Consider the following 15,912-nt stretch of genomic DNA (forward strand, 5'->3'; position numbering starts at 1 on the left):
GTTACATTAAAATTCCTAGATATCTCCCTCCCTCCATTCCGTTTCCTGTACCAGAGAATAGGTAATTTGGCAAAATAACATATGTATATATAAAACTATGTCTGCTTGTTTCTACTTATCACTTTTTTCTCTGGAGGTAGACACTTCCAAGTTAGTCTTCAAACAATATTCTATTGCTATATATAATGTTCTCTCGGTTCTGCTTTTTTCACTCTTCATAATTTCTGGTAGTCTTTCCATTTTTATTTATTTATTTTTTTTAGTTACCTGCTCACCATTTCTTATGGCGCAGCAGTTTTCCATCATGATCATATGCCACAGCTTGGTTAGCTACTCCCTAGTTGATGGTCATTCCCTGAAATTCCAGTTTTTTGCCAGCATAAGGAGAGCTGCTAGAATATTTAGAACATATAGATTCTTTTCCTTGTTCTCTGATCAGTAGGGCTATTGCTGGGTCACAAGGTATATAAGCTTTTAGAATACTTCTTCCTCACTTTCAAACCTAGCTTGGGTATAACATCAGAGAATAGAATCTTGGGAATATGATGTATGCTCCATAGACAGCTCTTATGGGCACCCAGTGTTTGTCAGAAAGTTGAATACCATCCCTCTGTGCTGACCCCCACATTATACTCATCCTGTTTACAGATTGCACTCAGCCCTTGGACCTGATACTGCTCCTAGATGGCTCTTCCAGTGTCCCAGCTTCTCATTTTGAAGAAATGAAGAATTTTGCCAAGGCCTTTATTAAGAAGGCTAATCTAGGTGAGTGGGGGTGAGATGGATTAAGAGGGATGCTGCTACTTGGATTTCTAGCTGTACTTGTCCTACTTGGTTTGGGGGCTGACACAGTCTCTCTTGTGTTTCTTTTTTAGGGCCTCGTGTCACTCATATATCAGTGCTCCAGTATGGAAGTATCACCACCATTGACATCCCATGGAATGTGCCCCAGGAGAAAGAATACTTACTGAGCCTTGTGGAGCCCATGCAGCTTGAGGGGGGTCCCAACCAAATAGGTAATGGTGGCAGATGATGAATCAGCATTTTTTAGTTCTACTCTTGACTTATTGACAGAACTCAGGCCCATCCTGTGACCTCAATGGGATTCAGTTTCCCCATCTATAAAATGGACAGAATAATCTCTGCCATCATGAAAAAAAAATCACAACCACTCTGGAACATCTTAAAGGAAGTCAGTCAATTGCTGAATGAATTACATCCATTGGGCTACAGGAATGAGGATTTCTTGAACAGTATTGAATACAGGATATACAGTTGGGTCAGTCAAGCTGACTGGATAGTGAAGTAATGGTTTTCTGTAACTGGAAGGCAGAGGATAGTCTGCAGAGGTGAAAGGTGGGAAGACAGAGTGATGCTGGAGGAGGGTTGATGTTACATATATCTCGTGTACATAGCAGGTCCTAGTAAAAGAATTGAGAATAATATTCAGGGATTCTGGATTTCTACTTTCTTGATTTATATATTTTATATGGATATAACATACGTATGTCATATTGTATTATAACATAAAACAATATCTTATAATATAATATTGTATCATATTATATCACATTACAGTACAGTTTGATATAATATGACACAATGCAATACAATGTAATATAATATAGTAGAGTACAATGTAATATAATATAAATACATATTTATATATCTATATGAAAAAATATACTTGAAAAGGGCAGCTAAGTGGCTTAGTGGATAGAAAGGCAGGCCCAGAGATGGTTAAGTCCTGAGTTCAAATGAAGTCTCAGATAGTTCCAAGCTGTGTGACCCTGGGCAAGTCACTTAACCTCAATTGCCTAGCCCTTGCCATTCTTCTGCCTTGGAACTGATACGTAGTATTGATTAACAACAACAACCAAAAAAAGCCAGGTGAGAGTTGCTCTAGATGTAACAGTAATAAAGGTCAGGATGAAGATAAGGCACCGTAGAACTCTAAAAAGGCTGGACATCTGCAGGCAGGGATGGAGATGATGCTGACTCACCTTTCTCTAAGTCCCAGTCTTACGAAAAGTGGCACTGGGAGCTTCTGGAATATTTTAGCCCTGGTCTCAGGTTCAGCTCCTTATGTTGCCAATGCTAATGAGGGAGGGAGTTCAGCTCTGTCTCAGGGGCTGTGACAGCCCTACCAAACTGGCTGCAGGTATCCCTTACTTTTCTCATTGAGAGACCAGAGAAGAGTCTAGTTTAGACTTAGGGGCTGGGACACCAAAGTCCTATTGCTAAGACTAAGGTGGAACTTTGAGCAAGTAACTTGTTCCTCTGACACTCCTCTGACCCAGCCTTTAAACTTGTCTAAAATAGTGGAAGGGGAAACAGTGACTTCTTGAAAGAAACTGGGAAACAGACAGAGACATTATACTATATTTGAAGGCCTTCAAATATTTAAAGGACTGCCACTGGAAGAGAGATTAGATTTGTTTGACTCCTGAGGGCATGTCAATAGTTAGAGGTAATAGATAGAAGTTAGTGGAAGGCAGATTTTAGTTCAATGTAAGGGAAAAGTTTCTTAATAGTTTTCTGGGGAAGCTGGGTAGCTCACTGGATAGAGCACAAGGCCTAGAGACAGGAAGTCCTGGGTTCAAATTTGGCCCCAGGCACTTCCTAGCTGTGTGACCCTGGGCAAGTCACTTAACCCCTTTGCTTTGCTCTTACCACTCTTCTGCCTTGGAACCAATACACAGTATTGATTCCAAGATATAAGGGGAGGGTTTAGAAAAAATAGAGTTTTCCCAACTAGAATGGGTTGCTTTAGGAAGGAGTGATTTCCCTGGCACTAGAAGTACTTTATCAGTCAAACCTTGACTATCCTTGAGGATATTTAGTTTGGACTTCAAGTTTCAAGTACCGTTTGGACTTGATATTTCTGAAGTCTCTTTCTACTCCTGGGTTCTATGAATTTGTGCAATTCTAGATACAGTATGATCACACCAGAACCAGATGAATTGAATTGAGATACTATCAGTGGCTACAGATCTTCATTGGAGCCATGAACTTTCCCGAGAAAGTGTGAGGGGATACAGTGTTCTATCCAGAGTAGAAGGTGCTTATTAAATGGTTTATGAATAGAATTAAAATTTAGTTAGTTAGCTACTCAGAGACTGAGGAGTATTTGAGAAAGGGGAAAAATGAGATGTGGAGACTGGAGGGAAGAGGAGAAATGATGGAGTCATCTGGTTGTTTCCATCTGAAGAGTAGGCCCCTGGACCTAAAAAGCACATAAATTATTGGCATAGATTTCTCAAAGTCACAGGATCAATGTTTGGTACACTGTAGGTCTTTAATCAATACTGGCTAACAGGGGCAGCAAGGTGGATCACTGGATAAAGAACCAAGGCTGGAGATGGGAGGTCCAGGGTTCAAATCTGGCCTCAGACACTTCCTAGCTGTGTGACCTTGGGCAAGTCACTTAACCCCCATTGCCTAGCCCTAACTTGGAATCGTCACTTAGCATTGATTCTAAAAACAGAAGGTAAAGGTTAAAAAATATTGGCTGATTGATTGATTGGTGGAGACAAGTTCAGAAGGTACCATTTCGCACGCTTGGTTCAAAAGCATTAAGGCTATGATATTTGTCATGTTGCTACCGATAATGACTTTGTAGGGTGTGCTTTTTCTTCTCAGGGAATGCTTTGAATTTTGCTGTCAGATATGCCACATCAGAAGTCCATGGTGCGAGGCCTGATGCTTCTAAGGTTATAGTCATCTTGGTAACAGCCGTCTCTTTGGATTCAGTGGATTCTGCAGCTGATATAGCCAAATCCAGCCGTAAGTGTCTCCTTTTGTTCGTTTTCCCACTAGGAAATATGGTATTTTTTTTTCCAGTTTCTAATGCAGTATCGAATCCTAAAAATACCCTAATGTGAGCCTAATATATTCCCTTTGATGAATCTTTCATCTGATTGGTATGTCTTTTCTTTAGTGATGCAACCCATTCATACCTTCTTATTTTGTGTGCCATCCTTGGCCCTTTTGTAAATCTGCCACAGGGACCCATCCAGAACTTTGGGGGGTTTATAGATCTCTGTCGTCATGTGATCACCAATTGGTGTGTTCAAACTTGACCTTTGTCAGACCTTGTTTTCACTACATGACTGCCTGACCTTCTTTTCTTCCTATATCTGTCCAGTGACTGTAATTTGGGCTTCTTCTGTGTCATTCTTCCTTGCTAAGATTCTGTAGCCTACTCACATCCACCATACTCCTTTCCATTGCCCCTTTGGGAGAGCCTCCAGCTTTGACTCTTTAGGTTCCATGATATTCCATGACCCAGAGCTGTGCAACATTGTCCAAAGAGTAATGATATAAAGGATGGACCTTTGCTTTAAAGAGAAACTAGGCATCATTCAAGGCACGGTGCCATTCTGCGAGGGAACTGAACTTGCTTTCTTCTCCACATTCAGTTCTGGGTCCAGTTCATTGTTCACGTTCAAGATGTACACACACATGTACAATGCATGCATGTGTATATATACATACTTATATGTACACACACATTTTGCATGCATGCACATATACACATATATTCCAAAGTCTAGCTGATGTGCTCATTCAAGATACTTCTATATGTGTATCTGTCTACACACACATGCATGAAACACACAGATATGCTACATATGTACACCAGTTCTATGGGTTATCCAGCTACCCCCAAACCTTAATCTGGGCCATCAGCATTCTTTATTCTCCTCTGGGTTTTTTCCTGGACCCTTTAGTGATTCTGGAGATCATTTCAGGTTCTGAAACACGTCTGTTCATTTTAGAGCCTCAGGAGTAGTGTTATGTATGTACTGAGCATCTGAGGACATTCGTAACTCCCAGTGGTTACCCAACAGTGAGATCTGATTGAGTATGTTATCCAATGTACATAAAACAACAGGACCTGTGTATTTGTGTCTGCCCCTTTTCACTTTAGATTATCGGCAGCTTGGGAGCGAGGGGTTATGTCTTATATTCCACACTCTGCTGATCCCTCTGGTTCCTACTGGGGGACCTCTTTGCACATGCAGGAGGAGGCATCAGAGTAATCCTGGGCAAGGATGCTGACACTTTCTGCTCATAGTACTTTTTTCAAACTCTTTGAAGTGATATTCTTTGTTTTTCCATTCATATGCCTTATCTATGACCAGTATGATTATTCATGGGAATAATTTATTTGAAAGGATTGAGAAAAGCAACTCTGTTGCATAGCCTCTCACTAGAAAGCCCTACATGAAGTGCTGTGAGAGCAATCTCAGCACATCTCTCCACTTAGGAGCTAAGATCAGGGAACTTAAATGGCTTTTACAAGGTCACACAGGAAATAAATTCAGAGGTGGATTTGAACCCAGGTCTTCTTGACTCCAAAGCCAGTGCTCTCTCTATTATACTACTCTAATCTTCTATATTCTGAGGATCCATTTTAGCAACACAAGATGCTCTTGTATCTGACCTACTTTTTCTATCTAAGGTGATTTAATGGGTCTGATCACCCTCAGATTTTCTCCAAGGGGGAGATCTGAAAATTGAAGAGACTGGTTGGATACATATTAGAAACACACACATACACAAGATGAATATATCTTAAGAAAACATTTTAAAAGGTGTAAATTCTTACGGCAGACAGTTCTGAGAAGATGCAGGGATGACTGAGCACTAAGAAGCCAGAGGTCCATTGATATACTAGTTCCTAAATAATAATAACTTATTTAATAACAGCTAAGATTTGTATAGCTCTTTAAAGTTTGCAAAATATTTTATGTGTTATTTCCTTTGATCCTCACACTAATCCTCTGTGCGAGGTGATATTTTTAACCTCATTTTACAAAGGAGGGAACTAAGGTTGTGAGGTTAAGTGAATTTTCCATGTTTACGCAGATTGTATCTTAGAGAGAATTTGAAACAGGTTCTTCCAGACTCCCAGCCCAGCACTCTATCCCTCTGTCCATTATGGCACCAATTGTCAGCCATTTCTATAGCACTTTTACAAAGCATTTTGCTTGTTAGGTGGTCAGAACCCATTGGAGCTGAGCCTTGACCCCAGGTTTTCTAAATTCAAGACAAGGGTTCTTTCTACTTTACTGTGCAAACTTCCACATAGGAGGCGCTTAAAAATGCATGATAAATTCAGTTCATAGTACAGCTTTAAGAACCAGAATCCTACTAATGAGAGGACTAAATCAAAACTAATTTCTAATACCTGAAACTTCATAGGAATTAATTTAGGGAATTGTAGAATGAATACTTTAATCCTCCTTCCCTGAGAAACAAAAGGAAGGTCACTCTAAATGGGAGAAAAAATGGACAAACAAACAAACCCCAGAAGAGTCCCTTTGGGACTTGACCATCTGCAGCAGATTGCTTTCTGACTTTCCTTATCTCACTTCCTTCTATGTTTTTCCCTCTCACTAACTATAGGAGTTTCAGTATTCCCCATTGCAATTGGACAACAATATGATGAATCCCAGGTGAGGACATTGGCAGGGACAGCTTCCTTCTCCAACATCATGAAACTCCAGCGGATTGAAGATCTCTCCACTATGGTCACTTTGGACAACACATTTATGTATAAGCTATGTTCTGGTAAGGCCGTTTTGATTCTTCCAGCATCATAAAGACTGTAGAAGTTAGAGTTGGATGGACCTTAGAGATTGTTGAGTCTAATCCCATCATCTTATTGGAAACAGAAACCTGAAGAAAACACAAGATCATAGCTCTAAAGAAGAGACTTTGGAGGGCATTGAGTTCTGCCTCCTCAAATCATAGATGAGGAAGTTAAGGCTCAGGGAAGTTAAATGATTTTCACAAGGTCACACAGGCAGTAAATTCAGAGGTGGAATTTGAACCAGGTCCTCTTGACTCTAAAACAAGTGTTCTTTCTATATTCTGAGGTTTCATTGTAGCAACAGGAGATGCTCTCATATCTGACCTACTTTTTCTATCTAAGGTGATTTAATGGAACTGACCACCCTCAGCTTCTCTTCAAGGGGGAACTGCAAAAATTAAACTCTACAAAGAACCTATTAGCCTACCTTCAATCTAAAGTGCTTTCTCAACCAATAACAAGCATTTATGCGAAAAACCCATAGCTATTTCAGGGAGGGAACTTGAACAGAGAAGGGGAAATAAAAGAAATATAGGAGGCAAACAACTAGTCAGCAGATGATGAGATCTTTTCCTGGAGAACAGTCTCCTGTAAAAGGGAATTCTTAATCCCTTTCTCTAATTTAACTGGGGTCCTGAAAGTCCTTTTACCATAGAGATGTGTAAAGATATACCAGCCCACAGTTAAATTGGAGAAAGAGATTAAGAATTCCCTTTTACACTGTTTATACTCCTAATTAATTTTATCTTTTAGCCTCATGGCTCTCCAGAATGGTTCCAGAATCAACTTCAATCATTTATTTTTTCATTAGGTTCACTTGGTAAAATATTTGTTATTATTTAGTCATTTTTCAGTAGTGTCCTTTCCTTGAGGTTTTTTTTTTTTTTGTGTGTGAAGATAATGCAGTAGTTTGCTATTTCCTTCTCCAGCTCATTTTATAGATAAAGAAACTGAGGCAAGGATTAAATGACTTGCTCAGTGTTACACATCTAGTATTTCCTTTCAGTTTGCACCGTCTTTTTGTATTCCCCAAGAGTCAGCTAATTAGGCTTCTTAAGAGAGGGGAGGGGATACTGGATGATTGGATGATACCAATAGATGTTTACATTCAGGTCCCTCATAATCATGTCCTCACTGTTGTACCCAATTGGGTCAAGATCAGAAGATCATCTCAGGTGTAAGGATGATATTAGAAAATAAGTATTGTTTTATTAGTTTAGGGATAAGAACTAAAGTGGCTGACTTGAGAAAGAACTGGAGTTTGAAGCAGAGCTGAGAGAGTGTGTTAATTTCAGATGTGACAGTTATAACTGTTTTTCTATGTCAATTACTCTCTCTGGCAGTTGGGAGTTGCCTTCTGGAAGTTGGCAGAGACACACTCTCAGAGACTCTCTCTCAGGGCTGGAGGAGGTAACATCTTTGCCTCTCTGTCTGAGGGAAAAGACCTGAAGGAGCTCAATGTTTTCCTTTTCCAACTTGGGAAACACTACTGATTATCTATTGAGGTTTTACAGATTGTTTAACTCTGAGAAGACCAAAGAAAAACCTGGTCTTTGGTTTGGATTCTTGTTGAGACACAACCAGCTAGCCTTTGCTATTTTATAATTTGAGGGCGAAGTTAAGATTTATAAAGATAATAGTGATAGTTTTTATTTAGATAGTATAACTTTGTATTAGTCAGATCAGGGAGGTGTAGTGTAGCCTGTGAAACATAGGAAAAGCGGTTCCTTATGGAACCTGGGAGTTTATTTGGGTGGATTTAGAATCCCTTAGAATTAGAAATCCTTATTTATCCTTATATATTTCAATAAATACTTTATTTTTTAATGAGTCTCTTTAGCATCCTTGTGCCTGGCCCTGAAGGGAAGTTCACATTTGAGCTTCACTTCATCACTGAGGATACTTTTGATTACATCTATCAAAAGCATCCAAAAAGTATCTGAACAGTTTTGAACCTATATTGAAATAGTTTTTCCATCTCAATATTTTATTTTTACAACTTTTCAAATTAATTTTTACACAGGTGACTGAATAGGATAGAGTGCTTATAACCTAGGTTCTGTGATCTTGGTCTAAAAAAATTTTTTTTGAGGGGACAACTGGGTGGCTTAGTGGATTGAGAGCTAGGCAAAAAGATAGGAGGTCCTGGGTTCAAATTTGACCTCAGATATTTGCTAGCTATGTGACCCTGGGCAAGTCACTTAACCCCCATTGCCTAGCCCTTAACACTCTTTTGCCTTGGAACAAATACACAGTATTGATTCCAAGATGGAAGGCAAGGGTTTAAAAAAATTTAAAAACGTTTTGATAATTATATTTCTATATTATTTATTTCTAGATAATTGATTTATAATCTTATGTACTTTATTTTATTAATTTAAAAACATTATTCTTAGAAAGTTTCACTGAATTGTGAAAGGGGTCCATGGCATAAAAAGTTTAAGGACCTCTGTCTATCTAGAGGGTTGAATTCTTGTCTTATTTCTGTTTCAGGTTTCTCCAAAGTCTGTTTGGATGAAGATGGGAATCAAAAGAGAGTAAGTGCTTATTGGTTGTCTTTGGGGGAAATGATGTGAATCTGTACTGGGCGACCCTGTTCATACAGGGAAGCTTTTCAGGTAGGTTATAACTCAGATCTTTGTCTTAATCTTTCTCATCAATGTTTTACTCCTTGGATCTATTATTAGATTCTGTAATTTGGTCTCCATCTCTCTCATACTTTCTCAGGTCCCACTTCCTTGGGTTTTTTTTTTGGGGGGGGGCCTATATCCAAATAGTAGTTTCCACTTTTTGACTGGTTATTAGCCAGACTTGCTAGCCTGGGTTTGAGTAGACAGCTTTCAGATGTAGCTCTACCACCAGCACTCTTTTAGTTCAGGTTTGGTGTTGGGATGAAATTAGGTACTCACAAATCATTGAACATTTAACAACAAGAGATTAATTTTGCCCCTAATACAGGAAAAATCTGCCACATGGATACATGGTACTTAGTTTCTGTGGACATAGCCCCTCTCATCTCCACATAGAAGCATGTCTGGTCAGCAGGACAGAGTATAGTCAGAGCAGAATATGATGAGGTCTTCATAAATTCCCCAAGTTCGAGGGGCCCTTACTGACTGTTGTTGAAATTTTTTATGCATTTAAGTGATGAGGAAGCTATATTGGAGAAAATGATCCAGTTATATCCTGAGAATTCCTTAGTCTCCTTTGAAGAAGGGTTAGAGAAGGAAGAAGGGACTGGACTTTTCTTGTGGGTTGGGGGAAAGAGGTTGTTTCAGGGAAACACTGATGAATATTAGCCCTCGCTTTCTACTCTTGTCTGACTATGGTTCTGTTTTCTAATGCAGCCTGGGGACAGATGGACCTTGGCTGACAAGTGCCATACTGTAACCTGTCTGCAAGATGGCCAGACCATAATGGAGAGTCACCGGGTCAATTGTGAAAAGGGACCCAAACCCACATGCCCCAACAACCAGCCAGCTGTGAAGGTAGAGGAGACCTGTGGTTGTCGCTGGACTTGCCCCTGTGAGTCTATGTTTCATGGATTTTTATCCATTTCTGATCAGCTAAGATGGCAACTCTTTTAGCACAACTTTGCAAATAAGTTTATCTATTGCTAGCCCCAAGGAATTTTCTCCCCCTCAACCTAAATTCATCAGTTCCACCATTCCATCATCAATATGCACCCATTTAGGGTTTATTTAAAGCAAGACTCATTGAATACTCTTGTGTGCCCTCTTTTCTTTTGGAAGGACAAAGTTTATTGTAGTGGAAAAAGTGCTGGGCTTGGAGTCTAGGGACCTGAGTTTGAATCTCAGTTCTGCTATTATATGACTATGGGTAGGTCACTTCTAGGTCTCAGTTTCCTCATCTGTAAAATTAAAGAATTAGACTTGATGAACTGTAAGTACTTTCCTCAGAGTTCTAAATCCTGTGATCTAAATCAATATATCTCAATCGTTTCCTCCAAAATTATGCCCAAAGGAGGTTGGGAGAAAAGCTTTAATTATCTAAATGCAATAGACAGGGTGATTGTTGGCAATATAACCTCACGTGCCTCAAGAATAGGGGCAAAGAAGACCTTGGGTTTGGGAATGCAGTAATAACTGCATGAACAAGAAAACTACCACCCACATGTCTAGGTGATATTACATAGCTAAATTAATGCTGGGAAGAGAATGAAGTGGAGAGAGAGAAGATGGAATAGCTACGGAGATAGGAAACATTCCCCTCTGTTTGAAATTCACTTTGACTTCACCTTTGACTCATAAAATCCTTTTGTCCCTTCAAGATGCAACACAAGTGCCACCTTCTTCATGGAGTCATTGCTGATTCTTGCCAACTCCCTGACAGCATCTTCCCTCCCAAACTACTTTGTACTTAATTAACATGTATTTATATATTCTTCATATTTACTGTCTCTCCTATTCATAATAGGAGAAGCTTCTTCAAAATAGTGTAATAATTAAAATAGTGGAAGACATAAATTGTGGCAGATAAAGAGTGTTTGGTTAGAATTGTGACCCCCAGAAAATATGGTTTCAAGACAGTGTCTTGTTTTAAATCAAATATAAGGTGGTCGCCAGGGAAATATTCCCAATTATTAAATATACCCAAGTCAGCTGGGTTTTATAGAGATTTTAATTAATACAAATGAGGAATTAAAGAAAGGGTGAGAGAGAGAGAAAAAGGAAATAATGAGAAAAAGATAGGCTGGCCCAGGCCAGCCCTGGCCAGCCCAGGCCCAAACCCTAAGAGAAAAATCAGTCAGTACTTTATCCACTCACCACAAGATTTGTCCAAGCAAGGATTTTAGTGTTCAGAGAGACACCAGCCAGCTGCCTTCTCCAGAGAGAGTTCTCTGAGAGAGACTCCTTGAGACTGTCCTGAGAGTCAGCTTTTCGTCTCCTTTTAAAGGGAATTTTCTCCTATGTCACCTCCCCTAAGTTCTCACATCTACCAATCACAGTAGACGTTTTCCAAAGGACAGACCATTCTGAATTCATACCTAAGAAGGCTTAAATTTTTGATTAAGTTCACACCAGAAAACTTCTGAGTAAGTTCTCACCTCTTTGCTCCTTGTAAATTCACAGGTTGCCTGACCTTTATAGGTATTTAGCACCCTTTTGTATTAGATCTAAAAATAGGCACAGCTTAAGAACTTTTGCCTTACTATAAGTATGGGTTTAAGTATTTTTCATTGTTCAGCAAGGAGTTTCTTCCCCTAAAGCATGCTTAAGTAGGGGTGGAGTAGAGGTCTCACATTCCTGATCTAAGTTCCTTCATTGTTTAAATAGGGAATGGTCTTAACCAAACCTTATGAAGTAGGATCTGAGAAATTTCAAGGTTCACAATAGGGAATATTTTAATCTTTGCACTTTTATCCACAGCACTAGATTAGTTCCTGACAGTTAATAAATACTTGTAGGTAAATATGTAGGTGGAAAGACAGATACTTGTTCACTCCCTGTTTATTATTGGTCTAAGATTTCTTTTTTTGTAGGCCAAAGGCAAAACATCATGTCTTAATTTGATTGACTCCCTTATTGCTTATTGATAAAAGTATTTTTTACAGTGGTTTATTGGGAGCTGACAGTTTATTATTTTAGAGGAGGAAGGAGCCTTAACAGTCCTGCCTGATAATTTTCTGAAGAATCATGTTATTGCAAACTGCTGTTTCTTTGATAGCTTTACAAAATTTACATGCCTTTCATTGGATAATAATTTTTTCATTAATCTACTGCATTCATATCTCTAGCCCTTGAAGGGGATTGTGGGTTGTGTCTAGAGTCACAAAATCATGGATCTATTAATCAAACTATTTGAGTCCACACTATATAATTAAAACTAAGGTATATAACTAAACTAATGTATAAATGAAGATGTCGACAGTATCCAGATCTGTAACTTGAGAATAAATGCTTGGGGATAAACGTTCTTTAAATGAATTTGCTATAGGATCTGGAGCAAATTACAAGAACAATTGACTTTTTTTTTCTTTACAAAGTACTTAAATTATCAAGTTTATTCCCCCCCCCACCTTGAACAGTTCTCCTCTCCTTCCTTCCTCTCTCCTCTCCTCACCTCAAACTCTTCCCCAGCCTCATTTTGGGTAGATAAATGCATTGATTTCCTGGCCAGGTTCCATCTATTGCATTAATTCTCTCAGCAAAACTCAGGATTATTGGGTGGAGTGAAGTTCCATTTATTCCCTAATACTTCTTTTGCTCATTCTCCCCAATTTTCTTCTTTCACTCTTCTTCCAATTGCCCTATAACTGCAACTTTGTGGTTCTCTTGGCAAATGAGGTGAAGAAGTCATGAAATTTCTCTCTCTCTCTCTCTCTCTCTCTCTCTCTCTCTCTCTCTCTCTCTCTCTCTGTGTCTCTCTCTCTGTTTTTTTGAGCCCCTATTCCTTTAAAGAAAGTGTTTATGTGTGTGGAAACGCCTAACTAGTTTTCTAAAGTTTGGGCATTAGTTAAATGTAAAAGTAGGGGAGGGGTACATGGGGTTCTTAGTGCTTAAACATGTCCTATGGACAGGGAAAGGGGGCTAGAAATAAGAGGATTAGGGCAGGGCAGAAGGTAGGGTTAGGATTAGGCAGCTAAACATATATTCACTCAGGCACACACACAAGCACTGGAAAAGAGTGGAATGCTTGCCTTAGGAGAGGGTGAGTTCTCCCTCATTAGCGAGCCTTCAAGCAAAGTCTACATTTTGACTTGTCTGGTAGGTTATAGAGGAGATTCTTATTCAGGATTGGGTTGGAATGATACCTCAAGATTCTGTAATTCTATAACTACAGCATTTCTATGATAGTGTTTTAAACATTTTGCTCTAAAAAACTAATTTGGAGTCAGAAGATCTATTTTCAGATACTGGCAATGATAGTTCAACCTCAGGATTACAATGACAAAGAAAAAGTTTGGCAAGTTGGAAGACAGATTTCATACCAAGGAGCAACAGTCAGAATCATGGTAGACTTCTAAAGAAGGATAAGAAATGATTAGAAAAATTATAATATGACATATGAAATTAATAAGCAAAGATAGTGAACCTAGAATATATATATCCAGTGTAACCTGTCTCCCAAGGACTTTGCTATAAAACCTGGATTTAGCAAGAATGTGCATATAAAGCCATTACTGAGAGTTTCCCAAGTTTTTATATTTTTTGACATTGGGAGGATTTTCCTAGCATTGAGTAGGCACATGTGAAAGATGCAGAGAAGCCACAGGGATAAAGAGAGGAGAAGGAAGATTTCATCTCTGGACATGCTTGTCTCCCATATCTCTCCTGCTAACTCAGCATGGAATTGGGAGGCGTGGGCATTACTATAAAATTAATTAAAAGAAAATATGTAAAGTGGTAAAAAGTGCCAGTACAGTTAAAAAATGGGAATAATGAAATAGCTAAATTATAGGATACAACATAGTTAAGAAATGATACAAGATGGAGTTGGGAAGACTGAGGTTCAAATCTGGTCCCAGATACTTTCTAGCTGTGTGACTCTGGGCAGGCCACTTAATCCTAATTGCTTACTCCTTTTTTGCTCTTCTGCCTTAGAAATGATACTTAGTATTGTTTCTCAGAGAGAATGTAAGGAGAATATATTTTAAAAAAGGAAATAATAATACAAAATATCCCAAAAGACATTCTCAAATAGATAAATGACATTAAAAAATTTAAATGGGGGGCAGTTGGGTAGCTCAGTGGATTGAGAGCCAGACCTAGAGACGGGAGGTCCTAGGTTCAAATCCGGCCTCATACACTTCCCAGCTGTGTGACCCTGGGCAAGTCACTTGACCCCCATTGCCTAGCCCTTACCACTCTTCTGCCTTGGAGCCAATACACAGTATTCAACTCCAAGACGAAAGGTAAGGGTTTAAAGTTTTTTTTTTTTTTTAATGAGAATTAATGCTATTAAGACAATTAAAAAATAAATAAAAGAAGAACTTGTAGAAATTAAAAAAATTGAGGGAAAATCTGAACTTGGAATTTGAAGATGCTAATATATTAGAAGAAGGAAAAATTAAAAAATTGCTTCACAGAGAATGTAATAGAAAACTTGAAAAAACGAATAGAGGAAAATAACATGTTCCCTATAAGTGAAAAAAATTGTAGCCAAAGTAGAAGGGAAAAAAAAGCTAAGAGAATTAGAAAATACACCGTTTTTGTCCAGGGTTACTGACATCCAGGAAAATTAAAAAATATATTTTTAGAAAGAAAAATGAACATTCTATTTCAGGAAATTAGTAAAAATGTTCCCCAGCATTAAGAAAAACAAGTGACCATTTAAATATGTATTATTATTATTATATGTATACATAAAATGTATAATTATATAAACATATACATGTTTAATCATATATATAACATGTAATGGTTAAAAATATTGGTAGTCTGGGTTCCAGGTGCCAGCCTCTGTCACACAGGTAAATAAAATCAATTTACTGATCAGACTAGCTATAATTGAAAATTAATGGTCTGTGATCTTTCTCAGTGATCAAAGAGATATATTGTGGGGAAAAAAGACCCCTGCCCCCTTATACTTGATTGGCTTTTAGTGATAGTGATAGGTTTCAGATAATCAGTATTGTGATTCTAAGGTGATTAGTATAAATTCCAGTATAATCTTAATACAATCAGTTGAACTCATGATTTTTACAAGGATTTCTAACTAAAGCATAAAAACTGCTTCTAAAGGGATGTCTAACCCCTCCCTAAGTTTGTACTTCTCTTTATCATAAGATGCTGACTATCTGAATCTCATGTCCCAATATGGCACAAACATCATGAACCCTTCCTTGTTTGAAAATAACCATCCTTCCTCCCAGATCAGATGAGAGAGAGGTAATGGTCATTTGACCTGACTAAGTGATTAGTCTAAAGACTAATATAGGCTTTCCGAAATGAACTAACCGATCAGCTTTGTAATTGGGTAACTGTTTCTAAAAAAAGGTCTATATGATGTTATGTCTTGTGATAGGTCATTTTGTTATATAAACCAGGTCTCAGCCTCTGGGCATTGTCTCTTCCTGGGGTCTGACAATGTAATACATGCAAGAGAATGCTTTTTTTTGGAGGATTTGGCCTTCTTCAATAAAATCTAACTTTCTACCTTGCCTTGGAGAAATTTGGCTTTTTGACTTTATTTACCTCAATTGTCTATATGGAGTCTGTGGGTTTCTATTTCACAACAATATATGTGTATATTATGTAGATTTTCCATAAAACTGCATGCAATAGAGTTCAAAGTAATAGTAATATATTTTATTATCAAAAATTAATTTAAAAAAGTCTATGTTCTAG

General features: G+C 38.3%; 1 protein-coding gene across 2 annotated transcripts in view; it reads left to right on the forward strand.

Moving 5' to 3' along the window:
- Positions 1-15,912, forward strand: part of VWF (von Willebrand factor) — a 229,350-nt gene that overhangs the window by 155,956 nt on the left and 57,482 nt on the right. For both annotated transcript variants that reach the window (XM_056797289.1, NM_001246274.1), the window contains 6 exon segments: positions 649-765; positions 876-1,016; positions 3,643-3,786; positions 6,415-6,579; positions 9,095-9,138; positions 9,949-10,126. In XM_056797289.1, coding sequence (XP_056653267.1) covers positions 649-765; positions 876-1,016; positions 3,643-3,786; positions 6,415-6,579; positions 9,095-9,138; positions 9,949-10,126 — 789 coding nt within the window.

The sequence above is a fragment of the Monodelphis domestica genome, chromosome 5 (genome assembly GCF_027887165.1).
Source record: "Monodelphis domestica isolate mMonDom1 chromosome 5, mMonDom1.pri, whole genome shotgun sequence".
NCBI lineage: Eukaryota > Metazoa > Chordata > Mammalia > Didelphimorphia > Didelphidae > Monodelphis > Monodelphis domestica.